Below are 22,059 nucleotides of genomic sequence, written 5' to 3'. Positions count from 1 at the left end.
GCACCAGCCGCTTAGTACATCACCCACAACCATCCCTTTAAGTGAGGCTGTCCAGGCCACCACCCTTATGTGAACGGAAGCCCACCTCGTATCATGTGGGCCCCGTGCTCATCACAGCTACATGGACCTGGAGATGGCGCCTGACAGCAGACGAGCCCCTGCCTGTGCAGGCTTGTGGCCTGCGACACGCTGGGGCATCCGACACCTCCTCAAGGAGCTGAGCTGAGGCGTGGAAAGGCCTGGACAGTTACCAGTGGGTGCTGACCATGCCAACTCCATCAGGTAGTGCTGGATTCCGACAGAGCCCAAGGCAGGCTGATGTTCGGTCATATAGAAGACAGAGGTGCAGGATTAGAAATGCGGGCAGAAAAGAAAACAGGAAAACATAAATAGAGAAGAAAAAGGAGGACATAAAGGAAGACGCTACGAAGAGGTTGGAACAAACCAAAGGGGTAACAGCTGAACAGGCGTTTCAGTTAAAGATACAGCCTCACAGTTGAAGCCCCTGACTTGAGGTCATTTGGCTAGTATTTTCCTCCTGGCTACCCAACATTTCCTTCCCTGGAGAAGGAAATGGCAACTCACTCCATGGTTCTTGCCTGGAGAATCCCATGGACGGAGGAGCTTGGTGGGCTACAGTCCACGGGTCACAAAGAGTCGGACACAACTGAGCGACTTCACTTTCACTTTCACCCAGCAGCCCGCTTGAAAAGAAGGAGAGTGGCAGTAACCAGCTTAGCCCGGCCTCCCGTTGCCTCACACACAGGAGCATGGAAATGGTCTTTCCTGACACAACACACCTTGCTAAAACACCAAGCTCTGTCACGATTTTTTTTCGCTTTCATCCATGAAAAACTCTAGCTGAAGTTGTGCAGAAAGAATACTACCTCCTGAATCTGCTAAGGGGTACAGTTAAACACATACCAAGCTCAAATCGGAGAAGCAGTTCATATCTCCTTAAAGTTTCTCCTGAAAGTTTAATGAAGTGAAGACTTCTGGCCAAAAGCAAAAGCAACTTAAATAAAAAATAATTCATGAAAGGATTTTTAAGACCTGTTTATTAGATATTATAAAACATCTCAGGGAATCTGCTGCTGCTGCTAAGTTGCTTCAATCGTGTCCGACTCTGTGCAACCACACAGACGGCAGCCCATCAGACTCCACCGTCCCTGGGATTCTCCAGGCAAAAACACTGGAGTGGGTTGCCATTTCCTTCTCCAATGCATGAACGTGAAAAGTGAAAGTGAAGTCGCTCAGTCATGTCCAACTCTTAGCAACCCCATGGACTGTAGCCTACCAGGCTCCTCCATCCATGGGATTTTCCAGGCAACAGTACTGGAGTGGGGTGCCATTGCCTTCTCTGCTCAGGGAATCTAAAATCTCTCAGATACATTAAATGACAAAACTCAACACTTATAAGCACTGATTTATAAAACATTCCACAAGCATTTACAGACTTTTTTTTAAAATCACAGTAACTGTGAGATACTTTCTCTGCTTCTCTTCTTTATAATATTGGATAAACTAAGGTAAGCAGAACTTAGTTATTTTGCAGTCTCTTATTTAACAATCCAAATCTTTGCAACCATGGACTAACTGTACAGTCCATGGAATTCTCCAGGCCAGAATACTGGAGTGGGTAGCCTTTCCTTTCTCCAGGGGATCTTCCCAGCCCAGGGATCAAACCCAGGTCTCCCTCATTACAGGTGGATTCTTTACCAGCTGAGCCACAAGGGAAGCCCAAAAATACTGGAGTGGGTAGCCTATCCCTGCTCCAGGGGATCTTTCCAACCCAGGAATCAAACAGGGGTCTCCTGGATTCCAGGCAGATTCTTTACCAACTGAGTTATGAAGGAAGCCCCTTATCTTGCAAGCTATTGGAAAAACTGAAATCCTGATGGGTGATATGGCATGAAACTATCAACTCTCTAACACCAGATGAAATCAAAAGCAGGGAAATAGCACAAATACCTTCAGAGGCATGTTACATAAGAAAATCTAAGTTTGTAGAATCAGAAAAGGAGGAATGCCAAGTTTTAATACAAATTTGTTTATCATAATTTTATTTAAGTAGAAGTTAAACTATAAAGTGGGGCTTCCCTGGTGGCTCAGCTGGTAAAGAATCTGCCTGTAATGCAGGAGACCCCTGTTTGATTCCTGGGTTAAGAAGATCCCTTGGAGGAGGTGCAGGCTCCCCACTCCAGTATTCATGGGCTTCCCTGGTGGCTCAGATGGTAAAGAATCCACTTGCAATGCGGGAGACCTGATTCAATCCCTGGGTCGGGAAGATCCCCTGGAGGAGGGCATGGCAACCCATTCCAGTATTCTTGGCTGGAGAATCCCAAGCACAGAGGAGCCTGACGAGCCACAGTCTGTGGGGTCCAGTCAGACATGACTGAGCAACTAAGCATAGCACAACGCAAACTATAATATCCAAACAGATTATTGATTGACAGAAAATTGGGGGCAGGAAATGGCAGAAGTATTTTTCAATTTAAAAGCAATTACATTTCAGAAACAGAATGTAATTCAAAGATTAAATTTATAAGAAATTTTCTAAGACTCTATGCTCTATTCATAACAGAGAACTGTAACTCTAAATACATACTAGATGTTTAGAATATTTATTGGTGGCTTAATGAAGCAAGGCATTCTCAGTCTCCCTACAAAGGCAAGAAAGATGTTAAGTATCCTCTTTTCCCAAACCCCAGATTTAAGAAAAACCCATTAAAAAGCAAAATCTAGGTTTTCTCAAACGACTCATTGGGATAAAGACCACATCAAGTTCACTGAAAAGGAAAATTTATCTACAAAGTTTTTACTCCAGCTCTCCTCTAATAAATAAGCAAATGAGCACATTTAGAACTGTAACCTACATGTTACTGGGCACAATGTGACTAAATCATGCCACTCTGAAGCATTACGAGTTCAATGACACATGAAGTATCACAGAGTGTTCGTACACACAAAAAGTTGTTTTCAGTGCCTACACAATAAGAAATCAAATTTCAAAGTATCTTTAAGAACTACTCCCATGATCAGAGTGTGAAAAATTGGTGAATTCTATAGGGTATACAATCCCCAGAAAGACTGCAGAGCTTTAAAAAAGGCTTAGGTTAGAAAAATACAAAATAAATACAGCTAAGGTTTATATAGTATTTACTCTGTTCAAGGCACTAGTCAAAGTGTTTAATACATATTAAAGCATTTAATTCTTGAGTAAGCTTTGTAGTTATTATTATCATAATATAAAAGAAGAAATTGATGCTTATGCATTAAAATGTTCACCCATACACACAAATATGAAATTATTACAATATATCTAGCAGTACGCTACTTTATTTCTAAGTGTAATTGGGGGTACTAAGAATTTACTGATCTGATAAGAACCATGTATTTATATTTTTAAGTCACATTTTGACCAGTAAAGATACTATGAACAAAATATGCTCCAAAAAGGGTCACACTGACTTCAGTGAAAAAAAAAAAGAACCAATTCTGATTTCACTGACCAGCTCTGCCCATTTTATCTGCTGCATTCTCGTTATTCTCTTTATTCTTTGACCGTCCGATGATCCCCTCCTGGCTCTTGCTACCGCACTGACCATTTCTCAGACTGTGACGGCTGTGAAAATGTGCCCGCAAACCTCCAGCTTCAGGGAGCTAACTGACCACTGCTGCTGCTGCTGCTGAGTCGCTTCAGTCGTGTCCGACTCTTAGCGACCCCACGGACTGCAGCCCACCAGGGTCCTCCACAGACCTCCGCTAATTGCTCTCTTGAAATTCATTGCCACGCTTGCTCCAGGACCAGGCTTCCCCAGCCAATCACCGTGCGCAGCAGGAATGACGTCACCTCAGGTCAAGGCCCCTCCCCTTCGGTCTTTCTTCCCTCCGCCCTCACTCAAGGTCAAGCTCAGATTGTGATTTGACACCTCTTTCAGCTTTTCCTGGCTCAATTCATCCCCCACTTTTTTTTCCCTCATAGACTTCTCCTCAGTAAAGTCATACACACAATCCTAACTTGGTATCTTCCTTCCAGAAGACCTAGACTAACACCAACGTTATTTATTCATTTGCCTATTTTTCCCCTTGCATTTGCCGCTCAAATACGTTGTGTTCCTCACGATTATGTTCACAATTTCCCTTTTCCTTCCATCTTAGTAGAAACCTACAGCTTTCAGTACAGCTTGTATCTACCACAACCAAAATATGTGTCTTTTTACCAGAGTGTTCCTTTGGGCTGTGTATTCATCTTTGCTAAATAGATATTTCCATCCGGCTCCATAGACTGCAGCACGCCAGGCTTCCCTGTCCTTCACCATCTCCCAGAGCTTGCTCAAACTCATATCCATTGAGTCGGTGATGCCATCCAACCATCTCATCCTCTGTCATCCCCTTCTCCTCCTGCCTTCTATCTTTCCCAGAATCAGGGAACTCTTTTCCAATGAGTTGGCTCTTTGCATCATTTGGTCAAAGTATCAGAGCTTCAGCTTCCATGTAGATGTCTCAAAAACACAAATTTCAAAATTGTTGAAAACTAAATGTATCTTGTCTCTTAAAAGGATTCCTTAATCAGGTATAACAATCATAGTTCAGTGTGAAAGACAGACACACTGTCAGCATGTCAGGCAGAAAGGGACTTAATACAGGAAACAGGTGCTTACAAAATTTTGGAGTAGCCATGGACCTTCAACTATTTTATTTCATTCCAGTTTTACACCACCCGAGCTGCAGTCCGCAGACGAGGAGACGCTGCTGGTCCTGTTATCTCTGATTCATAAAGAGGGTGACCTGATGCCTAAAGCTGGAGTCGCTTCAGTCGCTGGTGCCAGAGTTGACAGCCTGTAGATCCTGTCGGCCAGCTGCTATGGCCACAGGAAGGTGACTTCTGTCTCACCTTATGCTTTCCAAATCTCTTGAGAATATATCTAATTGGGAAAAACTAATTCACATATGGAATGCAGGCTGCAAGGAAATCTGAGCAACATAGACTTCAGCTTGCTGAAGTCTGAATTGATGGATGTTTAAATGGAGACTGAGAGAGCCAATCCATGTGTCTACCAGATAAACGGCACCAACATCTACCCATTCCCTGAAGGCAAAAAATGGAGGTCATGGAAGATTGCTTTCTCTTCCTCATTCTGTTCATGACTGATTAGTAGTCTCCCCTGCAGCAAAGCAAGTACTGGCTGACCTCAGGCCTTCACAGACTCTTCTGTGGGCTGCTGGCATAGCATCTTGGGATTCCCACGTGGCATTAGTGGTAAAGAACCTGCCTGTCAATGCAAGAGACATAAGAGAAGCGGGTTCAACCCCTGGGTGGGGAAGATCCTCAGGAGGAGGGCATGGCAGCCCACTCCAGTATTCTTGCCTAGAGAATCCCATGGACAGAGGAGCCTGGCAGGCTATGGTCCATAGGGTGGCAAAGAGTCGGACATGACTGAAGCAACTTAGCACACACACACACAATAGTAGTTTTCTATATTCAGGAAATAAGTGGAGTAAACAACACTGAATTTTTTTCTAGTCAGAAATTTCAGAAAGTTTACGTACTAATGTAAACTCTGCAATTTCAAGAAGGCAATGTGTTCTCAGTTCTTTCCAAAGTTCTATGACTTTTTATTCTGTGGTAGGAATAACAGTAACATCTAAAAATAGTGGTCTGTGTAGCACAGTTTGATAAATACTTCTCTTTAGCAATGTTTCATATTTATTGTTACAAAATGTAAAACAAGGACTATGCTCAGAGGAGAAATATATTATGATTAACTCAATTGAGTGTGTGCTTAGAAAAAAGAAATCTGCAATAAATTTTCAAAAATACCACTAATGGCTCTAGCATTTCTTTTGGCTTCTAAAAACTAAACTCTGTCACACAATTAAAATTCCTCCTTGAGATGACAAAAATCTTTCCAGCATGATTAACCATATAATCAAGGTTTTATAAAATCTGCATCAAGTAATTGAATTTGAGATCGTAAATGTATATGGTTTTCTGGGATTTCAATGTGATTAAAATGCCTATAAATTAAATCTTTTTTTTTGGTGAAAAGCCAAAATAAACAGAGTTTTATCTTCAATACTAATTTTATCTATTATATAATTATATATATAATATGCCTGTTAATAATTTTACAACATAATGATGACTATACAGTCACAAATACGGGCAAAGCGCATTATAAGCAGGGAGAATTGAGTAGACTCATGACATTGAATCTTGACTGCAATGAAGTTTCCATGAAGGAGAATAGTGACAAGTGAGTTTTTTAAGGAGAAAAAGAAGAGTTAGACACATTGACAGAAATGAAGGTATTTTACAAGTGATTTCATGTTGGGATTTTTGAGAAAGATGGACAAGTCAAAGATATTCTGAATTTTCAGCCTTAGGAAATGGAACAACCATGTCAACCAGGAGAAGTAGGGAGTGTAAAGTCAAGGGCTGACTCAGGAAGTTTATATAGAGTTGGATATTTATGCTTAAACATTTCAAGAGATGTTTTCCCTATTACTTGCTTATTAGGTATTTCACCACTCACGCAAATCCAAAATGTGAGAAGGAAAGAATTTTCAGGTAATTCGGATGTGCTGCTTGTAAATATGTGCATGTGTGTGTGCTTAATCACTCCACCGTGTCCAACTCTTTGCGACCTCATGGGCTGTAGCCTGCCAGGCTCCTCTGTCCATGGGGATTCTCCAGGCAAGAATACTGGAGTGGGTTGCCATTCCTTTGTCCAGGGGATCTTCCCTACCCGGGAATCGAAGCTGCGTCTCCTACCTTGCAGGCAGATTCTTTACTGTCTGAGCCACCAGGGAAGCCCAAAATAAGTTTCAAAATCAAGGCAATTAATGCTAGCTGCTGTGATAGGTAACACCAATATTTTGTCAGCTTAATACAGTAATAATTATTGCTTGCTTGTATCAAGGTTCAGTGCAGTTGGCGGGCCAGGGCATGGAGGGAGTTGGAGATGTGAGCTGTGTTCTGTGCAGTCATTCAGAGACCAGGGTCCTTCATGATATGGTTCTAACATCTATAGCATGAAGCTTCAAAGACATTCTAGAGTCATTCTAGAGGAGATCAGAGGGAAAACGTGTAGAATCTTACAAAGGAGACAACACCACTCTCACTTCTACCCACATTCCATTAGTTAGGATTCGGCCCCACGCAATCTCAGTGATAGATGAAAGATGTTAATTTCACTCAGTGCTCAGGAATCATACTTACCGTTGCCTCTGTCACCAAAGGGAAAGAAGATAAAGCCCTTACCTAAGTAACTGAAGACTTCAACTTTGAAATAAGTATTTTTTTATTGTCCCTTATTATCAATAACCACAAACTCTACAGAGATAAAACCAAAAGTAGTCATGGCAAGAAAATGTACTATATAAAATTTCATAACTTGGAGTTTAAATTTGAAATGTAACTTCCTCACAATCTTTCAAAACAATCAGAAATTCTGATGTATAACTAGCATCCACTCATCTTGGCTTGAATAAAGTTACCAAGGAATGCGTGAGTTGCATTCAGAAGCCTTCAATTAATGAGGCAGGTTTGTTGTTTAGTCACTAAGTTGTGCCTAACTCTTTTGCAACCCCGTGTGTTGGAGCCCACCAGGCTCCTCTGTCCACGTGCTTTCCCAGGCAAGAATACTGGAGCGAGTTGCCATTTCCTCCTCCAGGGGATCTTCCCTACCCGGGGATCGAACCCACGTCTCCTGCCTTGGCAGGCAGATTCCTTACCATCTGAGCCACTTGGAAAGCCCCAAAGTGGGACACAGAGAAAGCCAAAGGTTGCCTCTTCCTCCGTTTTATCGAGATTGGACCTACAGCTATTGTCTAAACTCCACACCAAAAATAACGCTGAGTTCTTGTTATCACTCTTGTAGTTAGGATCGACTGTCCGTGAGAACAAAGGGATGGCATAGCAGACAAGGCGAATATCAGAAGACGTGCCGCCTGTCCTGTCCAGGCGCGTGCTTGCCGTCATGTCCTGGATGCGGAGTTGTTGTTGTTTAGCTGCATCTGACTCTTTGCGACCCCATGGGCTCCTCCGTGCACCAGGCTCCCCTGTCCACGGGATGCCCCAGGCAAGGATACTGGCGAGGGGTGCCATTTCCTTCTCCAGGGGATCTTCCTGACGCAGGGATCGAACCTGTGTCTCCTGCACTGGCAGACGGATTCTTTACCACTGAGCCCCCTGGGACGCTCCAAGGAAGCAGATAGATTGTTTTCAAAAAAAAAAAAAAACCTGAATTCCAGATTCTCCACATCTTAGCCAACACTTGTTATCTTTTCTTTTTTGGATAACAGCCATCCTGACAGGTGGTGAAGGCAATGGCACCCCACTCCAGTACTCTTGCCTGGAAAACCCCATGGACAGAGGAGCCTGGTGGGCTGCAATCCATGGGGTCGCTAAGAGTCGGACACGACTGAAGCGACTTAGCAGCAGCAGCAGCAGCAGCATCCTGACAGGTGTGAGGTGACACTTCATCGCAGCTTTGATCTGCGTTTGCCTTATGATGGGTGTTGCTGAGCGCCTTTTTTTATATCTGGTAGCGATTTCTGGGTCTTCTTGGGAGAAATGTCTGTTCGAGCCCTTTGCCTATTTTTTAATCAGGTTATTTAGCTTTTTTGCTATCCAGTTACATATTTTGTATATTAACCCCAAATCAGATAGATGGTTTGCAAATATTTCCCCCCATTTTATAGATCATCTTTTCGCGCTGTTGATTATTTCCTTTGCTGTTCAGGAACTTTTCAGTTTGATGTAATCTCGCTTGTCTCTTTTTGGTTTTGTTGCCTATAATTTGGCTGTCAATTCCAAGAAATCATTGCCAAGACCGCTGCCAAGGAACTGCTGCCCAAAGGGTATAAACTTTCAGTTATGCACGATGAACAAGTTTTAGAGATCTGCTGTATAACACAATGCTTATAGTTAATAGTATAAATTGTGCACTTTAAAATATATTATGTAGAGCTCACATTAAGTGTTATCACACACCTAAAAAGAAAACACAAAAGAATACAAGGAAATTTTGGAGGTGATGAATATGCTGAGTACCTTGACTGTGATGTATCATGGAGACACATGCTCATTTTAATGAGTCCAAACTCATTAAAATGTATGCCTTAAATATGTGTAAGTTTTGTATTTCAATTACACCTTAATAATGCTTTAAAAACCTGAGTGTTGCCTAGCTATTGATCTTTTTCTTTCTGAGTTCAAAGTAATCATTGTTTACATTAATACTATATGGTTTTTAAATGTCATAGATGAAAACAAAACTTTTCCAGCTATGATACAAAGAAATTCTGCAATGGAGAAATAGCTGATCTTAGTGCATAAGAAATTAACTCCTTCTGAGCCCTGGTATAAACTGTGACTGCCTGTCTAGTCCTTGCACCCACAGCATAGTCTCCTGCGTTATTAAATATTCTGTGTGTCAGCTGTCTCAAACTGAAGCATGACTGCCTTTCTTCTCAATTCAGAGAAATTGAGAGGGTAAATAAATTCAATGTCCTGGTCAAAAAGGCAGTGTATGTCTTCTCTTTTTTCATTTTTATTGGAGTCAGGTTTTGTTTCTTTTTTTAACAATGTTTTTTTTTTGGTGTTTTTTTTTTGCTGTGCAGCAAAGCAAATCAGACATGTATACATATACCCCCTCTTTTTCGTATTTCCTTCCCATTTTGGTTACCATAGAGCATTAGGGAGCATTCCCTGTGCAAAAAAAAAAAAAAAAAAGGCAGTGCATCTAATTCAGGAACACACACACCCCCCTCCTTTAAGCAGGATAAACCTGGGTGCCTCAGGATGGCTTGTTGTGATGTCAGAGAATGTCCTCTGGGAATCAAGTTGCTTTCCTTGAGAACTTGCAGGGGAAATTTAGCCTCTCACATCCTGCTGGCTGCCTGACTCCACAGCCTTCTGCCTCCGAATTGGGGTTGCCTGCAGTTTGTGTCTCTGGACCATCGCGGGTGTCTCACAGACCCCACTGGACTCGGATTGGTCAGAAGGAAGCAGAGGAGGAGTCACTCTGAGCATTTTTTTTTTTCCCCCTTCACACACCATAAAAATCAGCAGCAGCTTCTGACACTCAAAGCAAAGCTTCAGGTTCGGAACCGGCACCTCTGCGAGGCAGCTGATGAGAGCATGCGCACGCAGAGCCGGCTCCCAGCCGTAGCGCAGCCACCAGGCAAATCATCCTGCAAAGACCTGCATGCCTCTGACTCAAGTTGAAGAGGAAGGGAGAACAAAAAAGCCAGCGGCAGGCTCGACGGAGAAGGAGTATCTTGCAGCCTAAGATTCCCAAGTGATGCCGACCAGAGCCGCACCTGAAAGAGACTGAAAACTTCCTCTCCAGCTCCGGAGCACGGGACGTTTATTCACAGCAGGCATGCCACTCTCGGCCGCCTAACTTTCGTCTGGGGCAAGTCAAGACTGGAGAAAGGCGCTGAGGCTGCCGGACCCGGGAGGTTCAGTCAGTCCAGAGGGGACCTGAATCCAAGATGAACTCTACCCAGCCCCATGGAACGCACACCTCTCTCCACTCCTGGAACCGCAGCGGCCACGGGCTGCCCACCAATGTCAGTGAGTCCCCGGCAAAAGGCTACTCGGCCGGGGGGTGCTATGAGCAGCTCTTTGTCTCTCCCGAGGTGTTTGTGACTCTGGGGGTCATCAGCTTGTTGGAGAATATTCTGGTGATTGTGGCCATCGCCAAGAATAAGAATCTGCATTCACCCATGTACTTCTTCATCTGCAGCCTGGCTGTGGCTGACATGTTGGTGAGCGTTTCCAACGGGTCGGAAACCATTGTCATCACCCTGCTGAACAGCACAGACGCGGACGCGCAGAGCTTCACGGTGAATATTGACAACGTCATCGACTCGGTGATCTGCAGCTCCTTGCTCGCCTCCATCTGCAGCTTGCTGTCGATCGCGGTGGACAGGTACTTCACCATCTTCTATGCGCTCCAGTACCATAGCATCATGACGGTGCGGCGGGTGGCGATCACCATCAGTGCCATCTGGGCGGCCTGCACGGTGTCGGGCGTCTTGTTCATCATTTACTCAGACAGCAGCGCTGTCATCATCTGCCTCATCACCGTGTTCTTCACCATACTGGCTCTCATGGCGTCTCTCTATGTTCACATGTTCCTCATGGCCAGGCTCCACATTAAGAGGATCGCGGTCCTGCCAGGCACCGGCGCCATCCGCCAGGGCGCCAACATGAAGGGGGCGATCACGCTGACCATCCTGATCGGGGTCTTCGTCGTCTGCTGGGCCCCCTTCTTCCTGCACCTGATATTCTACATCTCCTGCCCCCAGAACCCCTACTGCGTGTGCTTCATGTCTCACTTTAACCTGTATCTCATCCTGATCATGTGTAATTCCGTCATCGACCCTCTGATCTACGCCCTGCGGAGCCAGGAACTGAGGAAAACCTTCAAAGAGATCATTTGCTGCTCTCCTCTAGGTGGCCTCTGTGATTTGTCTAGCAGATATTAAATGGGGACAAACTGCAGTGCTAAACACAAGCTTAAGAGACCTTCTCCTTCTCATATGTACAATCTGAACAGTCTGTATCAGCCACAGCTTTTTCTTCTGTGTAGGGCATGGAGTGAAAAATTCTATTGTATCAGTTGAAGTTTGTGATTTTTTTCTGATGTGAAGCAGTGCCCAGTCTTGCTGTATTTTTAATATCATGCTACTTTCTGGCTGTAACATGTGAATCCACATCACAGGTTATAGGCACTATGGATTTATAAAAAAAAAGAAAGAAACAAAGTCCTTATGAGGAGTTTAACAGTGTTTCCTTCTTGTGATTTACAAGGGTGTGACAGTTTGCTTGTTTTTGTAACATGAAAATCACAGCTTCATTAAGTATATTCTCATAAGTGGATTTTATGTTATACCTTACAACACTGAAGTATGAAATTTGATTCTAGTATTTAGGGGAGGAATATTGAGAACATATTGCTTAATCATAAAAAAAACAAGCTGAAATTTCAGATAATTTAATAAGACTTGCTCATTCATTCTTCCTGTGCAGAAGTTGAAATGAAACTTCTACTGGGACAAAAACGGTGACTTAAAAAAAAAAAAAGGAGGAGGGATATTTGAGTCAGAAAACTCTGTGTGTTTCTCAGAGACAGAGGATTAATTTGCTCAAGCAAAGAGACTGATATTCCTCACAGGCAATTCAGTTTGGGATTAAAAAAAGAGGATCCAAGTGTTCTGGGAAATCTAAATTAACAAGGCAAGCTAAACTTCCTGATATCAAACTGTGTACAACTGCCTCTAATAAAGACAGAGAACAAGGTCTTCCTGCCCCTTTAACCAGGGCCCCAGAGCCTGCTGAAATGTCTAGAACAGGTGATGCCCCACTGAGATCCGGCTTCTGCTCCCTAAAGAACTACACAATTCATGCTGAGTTCTTTCACTTTCCACATGCAAGTGACTTACTATTTCCCTGTTACTTATTTTTTGAACTGGACTTTATGTACTCATTAGAAAGGACTTTAGCTTTAAAGACTAAATCTATAGCATAAGGATTTTAGGCAATATTTGTAAAAATCTAAAAGAAGGGAACTCTTGGTGCTAGAATGTTATAAATAGGGAAAAAAGCCTGACCTGAACCCCAGAGGACATCATGACATAAACTAGCCTTCCACAACTATATTTTAGAGAGAAATACTTGCTTTGCTCCAAAATAATGCCACAGATTTGTCTACTGAACAATAAAATCTGTACTTTCCAATTTGCATGTATTTTGAGAAGTGTACCAGTGAATTACCTTTTGATTTACTTTAGAGTCTCCTCAGATGCTCATGGGCAGAGAAAACATGACAAGGTACTGCTTAATTCAAATTTCTGAATGTTTTGCATATTGACAGCAAGTCCTGAGAAGCACTGTCAGTACCGATAAGGAAACACTACTTTAAAATGTAACAGTAAGATTAAAGCTTACACATGAAAGCTGATACTGAAGCCTGATTCACTGCCATGCCTCTATTTTGACATAAAAATGTGCGAGGCTTTAAATTATATTTAAAGAGACCCCACGTTGTGGCAGGACACGGTAGGTGTTTCTGTCTTTGCTACTCTTCCTGTCCATTCTTTCACGTGATTGTGAGGAGCCCCGGAAACTGGAGACATGGAAGACAGCTAGAAGCACCCCGCCTCCTGCGGGGGCTGTGCTTCCAGTCCCCTCTGCTTCTCCAGCAGGGGTCATTTCAGATGCTGCCCGGTCCACTGGGGACCAGCCCACTTCTGCCACTGACAGGAAATCAGCCTCCCGCATCTTGCCTCCAGCACTTGCTCCTGGAGCAGTTTACAGGGATGGGGGGAGTGTTAGTCTAGAGCTGTGTGCCTGGCCCCCCTCCCCTACACGCCCAGGGCCCAGTATCAGGCTTCTGTTTCTTTAAGTGCTAAGACCATGCCTTTCTCATTTTTTCCTGTTCTCCAAACATTCCTCTGTGATGTTCCTTCTTCTTTCTCCAGTAAAACCAAGATTCTTCCAGAGGGATACATCATGATCACTCAAAGTCCATAGTTTACATTAGGGTTCATTCTCAAGTATTGTCTATTCCATGTGCTTTGGCAGACAATGTCAGTGGCAATTGTTTCACTGCCTGAAGAATCCTCCGTGTTCCACCTGTTCCCCCAGCCTTTTCCTCCTACCCGCTGGCTACCTGTGACCTTTCTACTGTTGCAATAGTTTCGCCTTTTCCAGAATGTCCTATAGCTGTGACCATACACTATATAACCTTCAGACTGGCTTCTTTCACTTGATAATATGCATTTAAGAGTCCTTCAGATATGTTTATGGTTTGGTAGCTGATTTCTTTTTGGTATTGAATAGTACTTAGTTGTATGAATGTCATATAGTTTATCTGTTTGCCTACTGAAGAACATCTTGGTTGCTTCCAGATATTGGCAATTGTGAATAAAGCTGCTACAAACACTTGTGTGTGGACATAAGTCTTTATTTTATACCAAGGAGCAGGAATGAACCTTTAAAAAGCTTCAGTATAAATACTGTGATATATGTGTTGATCCTTTAATATTTTGCTAAGGGGGGTTAGTTAGCATTTACCAAATGCTGGTCAGGAGTATATACTCCAAATGTAAATAGTGAGCAGCGTCAGATACCTTTATTGAAATTTTCACCAGAAAATTCAATGAAGTATAAATCCTATTAGAAATAATTTTTCATTACTGATAGAAGTGATTCTCAAGACATTGATTTAAAAAGTCAAATAACAATTGCCATAACTTGCGTGAACAAGGTTTTTATCTTGCACTTTTGTTCACCTGGCAGGTACCTACCATGACTCCAGGCTACAAATAGTCATCACCTACTTCAGAAAAAAAGTCTTTCTGGCCCAAACTAAATATTTTGAAATTACTAAAACATTTCTGAAGAATTATTTAATAACATGTAAATAAGTACCGACTTCTGTTTTGTGTTACAAGGGAAAGGGAAGTCACTCAGTCGTGTCCGACTCTTGGCGACCCCATGGACTGCAGCCTACCAGGCTCCTCCAAGGAATACACAAAAAAGAATATTTACTATGATCCCAACTACCTAAAGTTCCGCCAATATACTTAGATACCTCCTGTGTATTACTTCCAGTAACTCATGAGCAATCAGTACTCATTATTCTTGGGCTATAATATGAAGGAGCTTGTTTACTTTCTTTACGGAGAGCGTTTCTGTTATGTAAATTTGCTACAATGAGCATATTTTGATGATTAGTTTTTTAGAAGTACACATAAGCATTCCAACAAGAAGGTGCTGATGACAGTGTAATCGCCAAATTACCAATGATTTGTGGAGCAAGAGTTCATAGAAGAGAAGTTAGTTTTGAGCCAGAACAGATATTAGATACCATCTCATCTAACCCTCTAAGACTCAGAGAGACTGTCTGACCTCACCTGTGAAATCACTGGCAGCATCAAAACTTAAGAGCCAGTTCCTGACTCTGGATTTTCCTGCATCAAATTTTACGAGCCTCCTTTTGTAGACAAGGACAGTTTCCTCAATCACATAACCTATGGCTGAATTATGGTTACATCACTTTTTAGCTGTGAGATTGTGTTGGGTTAGCTTTCTCATTGTTAATGTGCAAAATAATACCTGTCTTTTCAAAGGAGAAAAGACAATTATCAGATCAAAGATTAAAGCTCAACACAACAGTGCCCAATAAATATAGGCACTCAAAAACAGTGATTATTAGTACTTTTAGGAATACCAAGTATACGAACAAAGTCATGGATGAATGAAGACTTGTCGGTTTTGCTCTCTCTCAGCATTATTAGAAAATACACAAATGCCTTGGGCTTAATCATATGTTTTCTTAAACTATCTTTGAGGAACTTGCCTGGTGGTGCAGGGGTTAAATTCCAGGCACCTAATGCAGGGAGCCCAGGTTCGATTCCTAGTCAGGGAACTGGATCCCACATGCTGAAACTAAGACCCAATGCAGCCAAATAATTTTTTTTAATTAATTTTAAATTTTATAGTTTTCTTGAATTAGACAGAATTTGGGGGGTATAAATGGGTATATTTAAACATAGAGAATACACAGGCATACCTGTATTTTAAAAAGTTAATTTTTTATCCTTAATAGTACTAATTGTTTTAAAATTTGCAGGGCCACATTCAATACTGGAAAAGGCTAAATAGAAAAATAATATTCTAAACATGAAATGACCAATCAGCCCATTTCTTCAAAGATTAATTGATTAAACTTCATGCCATCAATTTGTGTTAGTAGAATAACATTATCTAAACTCATATTGTTGATATTAAATGTAAACCCTTTAAAAAGAATCATAAGTGATTAAGTTATAGTCACATCTTTTTTTTAAGTATAGTCGCATCTTGATGCTCAGTTATCAGTTTATCATGCATTGATCCAAGCGTATGCTTGCAAATAAAACGAGCACACGGCATCTGGACTAGGGGAACACTGGGTTCGAACTTGATTTACCAGCTCCAGAACTTTGAGCAAGTTTCCTGAGCATCTATAGTCCAAACAGTGAAATGAAGATAATACCCATCGTCTCATCATATGTGTGGGTGCTAAGATGCTTCAGTCGTTTCCAACTCTTTGCGACCCTATGGACTGTAGCCTGCCAGGCTCCTCTGTCCGTGGGATTCTCCAAGAGAGAATACTGGAGTGGGCTGCCATGCCCTCCTCCAGGGGATCCGGAGACCCAGGGATCAAACCTGTGTCTCTGCCATCTCTCACCTCTCCTGTACTGGCAGGGGGGTTCTTCACCACTAGCGTCCCCTGGGAAGCCCCATCTTATAGTTAATGACAATACATAATCTATTGAAATGACCTGGTACTAAAGAGCTTGTCACTATAGGCATCTGTTATTCAAACTGCGCTTAAAAGGTTATCGGAGCTTAAACCCTAGAAAGGAAACTATGACATTCACTTGGCTAGCCACGTTGCCCCAGCACGGAGAGGCAAGGATCCATTCAAATCTGCTTTCACCATTTCATTTACTTATTTCTCAAGTGAAGCAAATAAAAATACATCTCTATGTTTATTATTTTAGGTATGAAGAAATTTTGAACACTCTAAAATAATTCAAGGCAGCTAGTGGGTGGATTTGGGCAGGAAGACACATGTTTTTTCAATGGCTTCAGTACTATTCTAATTCTTGTGTTGAATAATGGTTTAATGTATACTTTATAAGGGTTTCCCACATGCTTCAAACTTAGAAATAAATGACATATGATATTTTCTAAATTTTCAATATTTTAAGAAAATTAAATGAATACAATGCATTTACTTTGTGATGTGCCTACTGAGAGGGAACATATAAAACTATATTTGTATAATTCACATAAAGGATTTCTAGCACAATTGAATGCTGCCACTTCAGGGAGGAGAAAAAGAGAAGAGCTTTGATCTGTGATAGTCATGGTTGAATTGGGTCCTGGGTTAATGAAGTTAGTAATCAGAATGTACTGTTATTAACTGTGTTTTCACTGACAAGAGACACCTGGAAGCCCCTCAAATTGAACCAAATGGAAGATTTCAGCAACTCAATCAGTGAACTATTCAGTGAGGTTTTATATGGGGCTCAGCTGCTAATGACACTGTTATGATCTGATTTCTAAACCCAACATTCTAAACGGAGTTAGAAATTTCACTTTTAAATTTAAACCAACATTGAATGAAATTTAAAAGGGAAAATAAAACAATAAATTTGGTCATAAAACAATAAATTTGGTCATAACTCCACTTGAGGGAAAAGAAAACACTTAGGCTAAAATTTTATCTGTGAAAAGTTTAACTCCTCAATTTAGAATACATTTTATTTGTAATGTTGAAGTTTCAAAATGACCCCATTAAAAAACAACACATGTGGGTTTTCTATGAATCTCATAGCACCCTGGGGATTTCATTCTACCAGGAAGAAAGCAAGAAGGCTTGAGAGTAATTCTGTTTGTGATTTTTGTTTACGTATATCGAAAATTATGCTCCGGTCATGATTTGTTCCTACCAGCTATGTTGCCGTCGTTGTTTAGTCACTAAGTCATGCCTGACTCTTTTGCCACCCCCATGGACTAGAGCCCACCAGGCTCTTCTGTCCATGGAATTGTGCAGGCAAGAATATCGGTTGCCCTCTCCTACTCCAGGGGAGCTTCCTGACCCAGCGACCAAATCTGCGTCTCCTACACTGCAGGTGGACTCCTTAACCCTGAGCCACCAGGAAGCCCGCCTACCAGCCACAGCTGTTAGCTAATTACTGTCAATATCAGAAAGAAAACCTTGCATTTTCCGCCTCTGCCCGACCTCTCATCTCCCCCTCCAAGCCGTCACACTGCAGCGTCCTACATCAATGTATTTTCACCTGAAACTCAATGTGGCTGAAACAAATTGTTCACCGACACAGATCTAACCTCTTTTTACTCTCTGTACCTTTTCATCATTTCATCACTCTCATGGGAACAGAAACTCAAAAGTTCAGTCACATTGTGCTTTTACTTCCAAGATTAAATGAAACAAGTGAGATTTTGAAAAAACTCCAGGTACGTGAAGCCTGACACAGAGGAATGGCCTGCCCGTTTGTTCAAAGGAGCGAAATGGAAAGAAAGCTGACTCATGGATTTAGTTCTTGCTGAACAAAACAGGAAGACAAAGACATGACTGATTTATTTGGATTTCGTGGGCTTTTTTTGAGAAACCTACATAAAAACCAGGCTCAGAGAAGTCTGGAAAATACATATAAATTTTTTAAGTTGAAGTATAGTTGATTTATAATGTTGAACTAGTTTCAGGTGGACAACAAAGTGATTCAGGAAAACAGACTTTTTTTCCATTATAGGTTATTACGAGATGGGGAATATTGTTCGCTGTGCCGTACAGTAGGTCTTTGTTGCTTGTCTAGTTTATATACAGCAGTGTGTACCTGTTACTCCAAACTCCTGACTTATTCCTCCCTCCCCTAAGTTTTTCTGCTTTGGTAATCACAAATCTACTTTCTCTGTCTGTAGGTCCAGCTCTGTTTTCTCAAATGGGCTTCCCTGGTGGCTCAGATGCTAAAGAATCCACCTGCAATGCGGGAGACCTGGGTTCGACCCCCGGGTTGGGAATGTTCTCTGGAGGAGGGCATGGCAACCCATGCCAGTTATTCTCACCTGGAGAATCCCCGTAGACAGAGGAGCCTGGCAGGCGACAGAATAAGTTTATCACTTTTTTAGATTCCACCTGCAAGTGATACAATATGATATTTGTCTTTCTCTCAGTTATTTCGCTTAGTATGCTAATCTCTAGGTCCATAGATGTTACTGCAAATGGCGTTATCTCATTCTTTTTTATGGCTGGGTAATATTCCACCAAAGGATATGCATATAAATGTGATAATGATGAGCAGGTATAGAGATAGTGGAAGATAAGGACGTGAGTGATTCCTCAATATGTCTTGCAGTCCTGCAATCCCTTCCCCCCGTTGTCTCCTAACCTCATTCTGGCGGAGCCTTCATCCACAACTTTTGTACTGAAACTGTTCCTACTAACATAACCAAGATGCTGCTAATGATTAAATCCAATTATCAGGGTGTTGTTTTTTTTCCTGATTTTATTTAGACCAGCACAAACTTTAACTTGTAGATAACTTCCTCTTCCCTACAGTATTTGGCTCACAGGTCAGCAAAACCCTTGGTTTTCCTCCTACCTCAAAAGTATCTTCTCAGTCTCTTTTACAGATTTCTCCTTTTTTTCCCCCAAGCCCCTAAAAGCAGAACCCTCCATAACTTAGTATTTAGTACTGTTCTCTTTGGTCATTTCAACCAGTCTCAAAGCACTGAATAGTGATAGACTATTCTGAAGGCCCCCAACCATATATCTTTGATTTAGATCACTTCAACTATTTTTTGAACATCTATGCCTGGCTTTCTACAACAAATTCTGTCTCAGTTGAGGCTGTTCTAATAAACTACCATAGACTGGGTAACTTGAACAACAGACATTCATTTTTCATGCTTCTGGAGGCTGAGAAGCCCAAAATAACAGTGCCAGCCAGTTCAGCTCCTGCTGAGAGCATCCTTCTTGGTTGCCGATGGCTTCTTCCTACCTGTATCATCACGTGGAACAGAGAGAAAGAACTAGCCCTCTTCTCTCTTTATAAGGACACTAATCCCATTGTGGAAGCTCTGCTTTCCCCACTTATTTACCTCCCAAAGCTTCCCTCTCTAAATGCCTCCACAGGACTCCACCATGTGGATTTTGCAGGCATGCCTGCTCTGTAGATGGTCAGGTCTGACTCTTTGAGACCTCCATGAGCTGTAGCCCACCAGGTTCCTCTGTCCATGGGATTTCAAAGACAAGAATACTGGAGAGGGTTGCCATTTCCTCCTCCAGGGGCTCTTCCCGATGCTGGGATAGAACCCCCATCTGCTGCGCTGGCAGGCAGATTCTGTCTCTCTGAGCCACCTGGGAAGCACAACGCAAACCATAGCAGATCCTAAACTTACAAGTCTATTTGGAACCGCTAGTGTGCCTGCCTAAGACATCTCCTTTCACTGCTTCGCCAACATCAGATGATGACAACTGGGTCCCTCCACTTGATCCGACCAAAACCTCTGGAGTCACCACTAATTAATTTCTTTTTGTCTTACACCCCTTTTTGGATCCAGCAGGATATATTATTGGCCTTATCATTAAAATGTATCCAGTAACTTCTCCCTAGTACATATCCTGGAGCACATCTATAAAAAGAGCTCAGTATATATTTGGTGAAGAAATGAAGGAATATATAAAAATAGTAGGAAAAAAGCTAAGCCTGGACCCCCTGTTATTATCCTAGGAGTATTTAAGGGGTTCCGTGCTTTGTGTTTGTGCTTAGCTGTTTCCGACCCTCTGTGACCCCGTGGACTGCAGCCCGCTAGGCTCCTCTATATCTGTGGGATTTCCAGGCAAGAATACTGGAGTGGGTTGCCCTTTCCTTCTCCAGAGGATCTTCCCAACCCAGAGACACAACCTGGGTCTTCTGTCTTGCAGGCAGGTTCTCTACCATCTGAGCCACCAGGGAAGCCCACTTAAGGGGCTAGTTAACAAGGAACAGGTCACGAAGTCGTAATCACAGGGGTAAAAGAAAAACTACAAAAGGGGATACAACTGAAGTCAACGGAGGAGGGAGTTTAAGGGACAATTTGTCCATCAGTTCAGTAAAGGAAGACATGAAACGCTGTTCAGAAATTGTTCAACTAGAAATCTAGTATATTTCATTTGAGAAAAGAATCGCAAAGATGACGAAGCTTTTGACGACAAGATGAAAAAATAGAAGACACGGGGGGAAGAGCGAATTTCCAGTGAAATACTGAAGCAGATACCAGATGTTTTTCTTCTCACATGGAGACACAGAAGTAGAATGAGAGAGCAAGGGGTATAGAAACAGCACAGACTCTTCTACTAGCAAGCTGTAGGGAAGAGAACAGGGCACATGGAACCAAGAGACAATTTCCTCAAAATGGACTCGCTTCAGTCAAGGAAGATCCTACGCAGGGGCAAAGAACCAAAACAGACTAACAGGCTGAAAGCACCAAATATTTCCTGAAAACTCGCAGTAGTACAGCTAAATCATTTTCTCATGATTTTCCGTAAATGGTTGCCTTTTCTTCTGAGTCATTTTTTTTTCCTAGTTACACCAAGAAGTAACTGTGAAAAGCTCCACTTCAGAACTGTACATTCCCAGTCTTCAGGAGGTGAATTTGAAATGCCAACACCTCCCTTACCTCAGAGGGAAAGTGACCAGCTGAGCACCCATCTGGGGTCAGCGATCTTAGTAAGATCTGGGCAGACTCACCCTTTTCTGAGTAGAGCTAACATCCCTGAGGACAAGTCCATCATTCCTGGCTGGAATGAACATCTCTCTGACTCAGGACGGCCAGCCTACATATCAAACCAGAGAGCTGAGCCCAGCTGCCAGGGACGGTAAATTTCAGGGCCCTACAGAGGCTGCAGAAATCACCTGATACTCTGTATTTTCCGCAGCAGAAAAGGGAGGATCAGCCTTCTCAGGCATTGGTGAGAACCAACGCGACTCCACGAAATGCATGTGACAAAGTAAGGGTATGTCAGCATGCACGCACAGACACACACACACACACACACACACACGTGGCCAAGCGTGACAGAAGATAGCACTTAGATAAGATCCCAGCTTAACTGCCCTTTTACTAAAATTCTCCCCCAGAATGAAAGCAGAAGGCTCAACACATAACCACACCCAGCAAACACTGGTGGGCATCATTACTTCCCATCTCTTCCTCTATTAGCACAGAGACGGCCTCAGCTGACGTCATCAGGCTGCTTCTTTTTGCTTGATTTATTCATTTTGACACTTTGGTAATTAGTCCTGCATTATATTGCTACATTTTGTATTTAGATATCTTGCTAAATGCATAATGCATTTTATTGTAAACATTTGAAAATACGATCTCACCTTCATGTAATTACTTTAGATAAAAGGAAGTTAATCAAATTCAGACTAAAGTTAAACACTGAATATTAAGGAAGGCTTCATCTTTAAAGG

General features: G+C 42.3%; 1 protein-coding gene across 1 annotated transcript; it reads left to right on the top strand.

Moving 5' to 3' along the window:
• MC4R (melanocortin 4 receptor) lies at nt 10,132-12,188 on the top strand (the record flags this gene model as incomplete). Its single annotated transcript, NM_001285591.1, is given in 1 exon segment — nt 10,132-12,188. A coding segment is annotated over 1 exon segment (999 nt). The 3' UTR covers nt 11,506-12,188.

This window comes from Capra hircus, chromosome 24 (assembly GCF_001704415.2).
Source record: "Capra hircus breed San Clemente chromosome 24, ASM170441v1, whole genome shotgun sequence".
Lineage (NCBI taxonomy): Eukaryota > Metazoa > Chordata > Mammalia > Artiodactyla > Bovidae > Capra > Capra hircus.
Note: the sequence above shows the minus strand (reverse complement) of the source record. Positions and strands in the feature narration are given on the sequence as shown.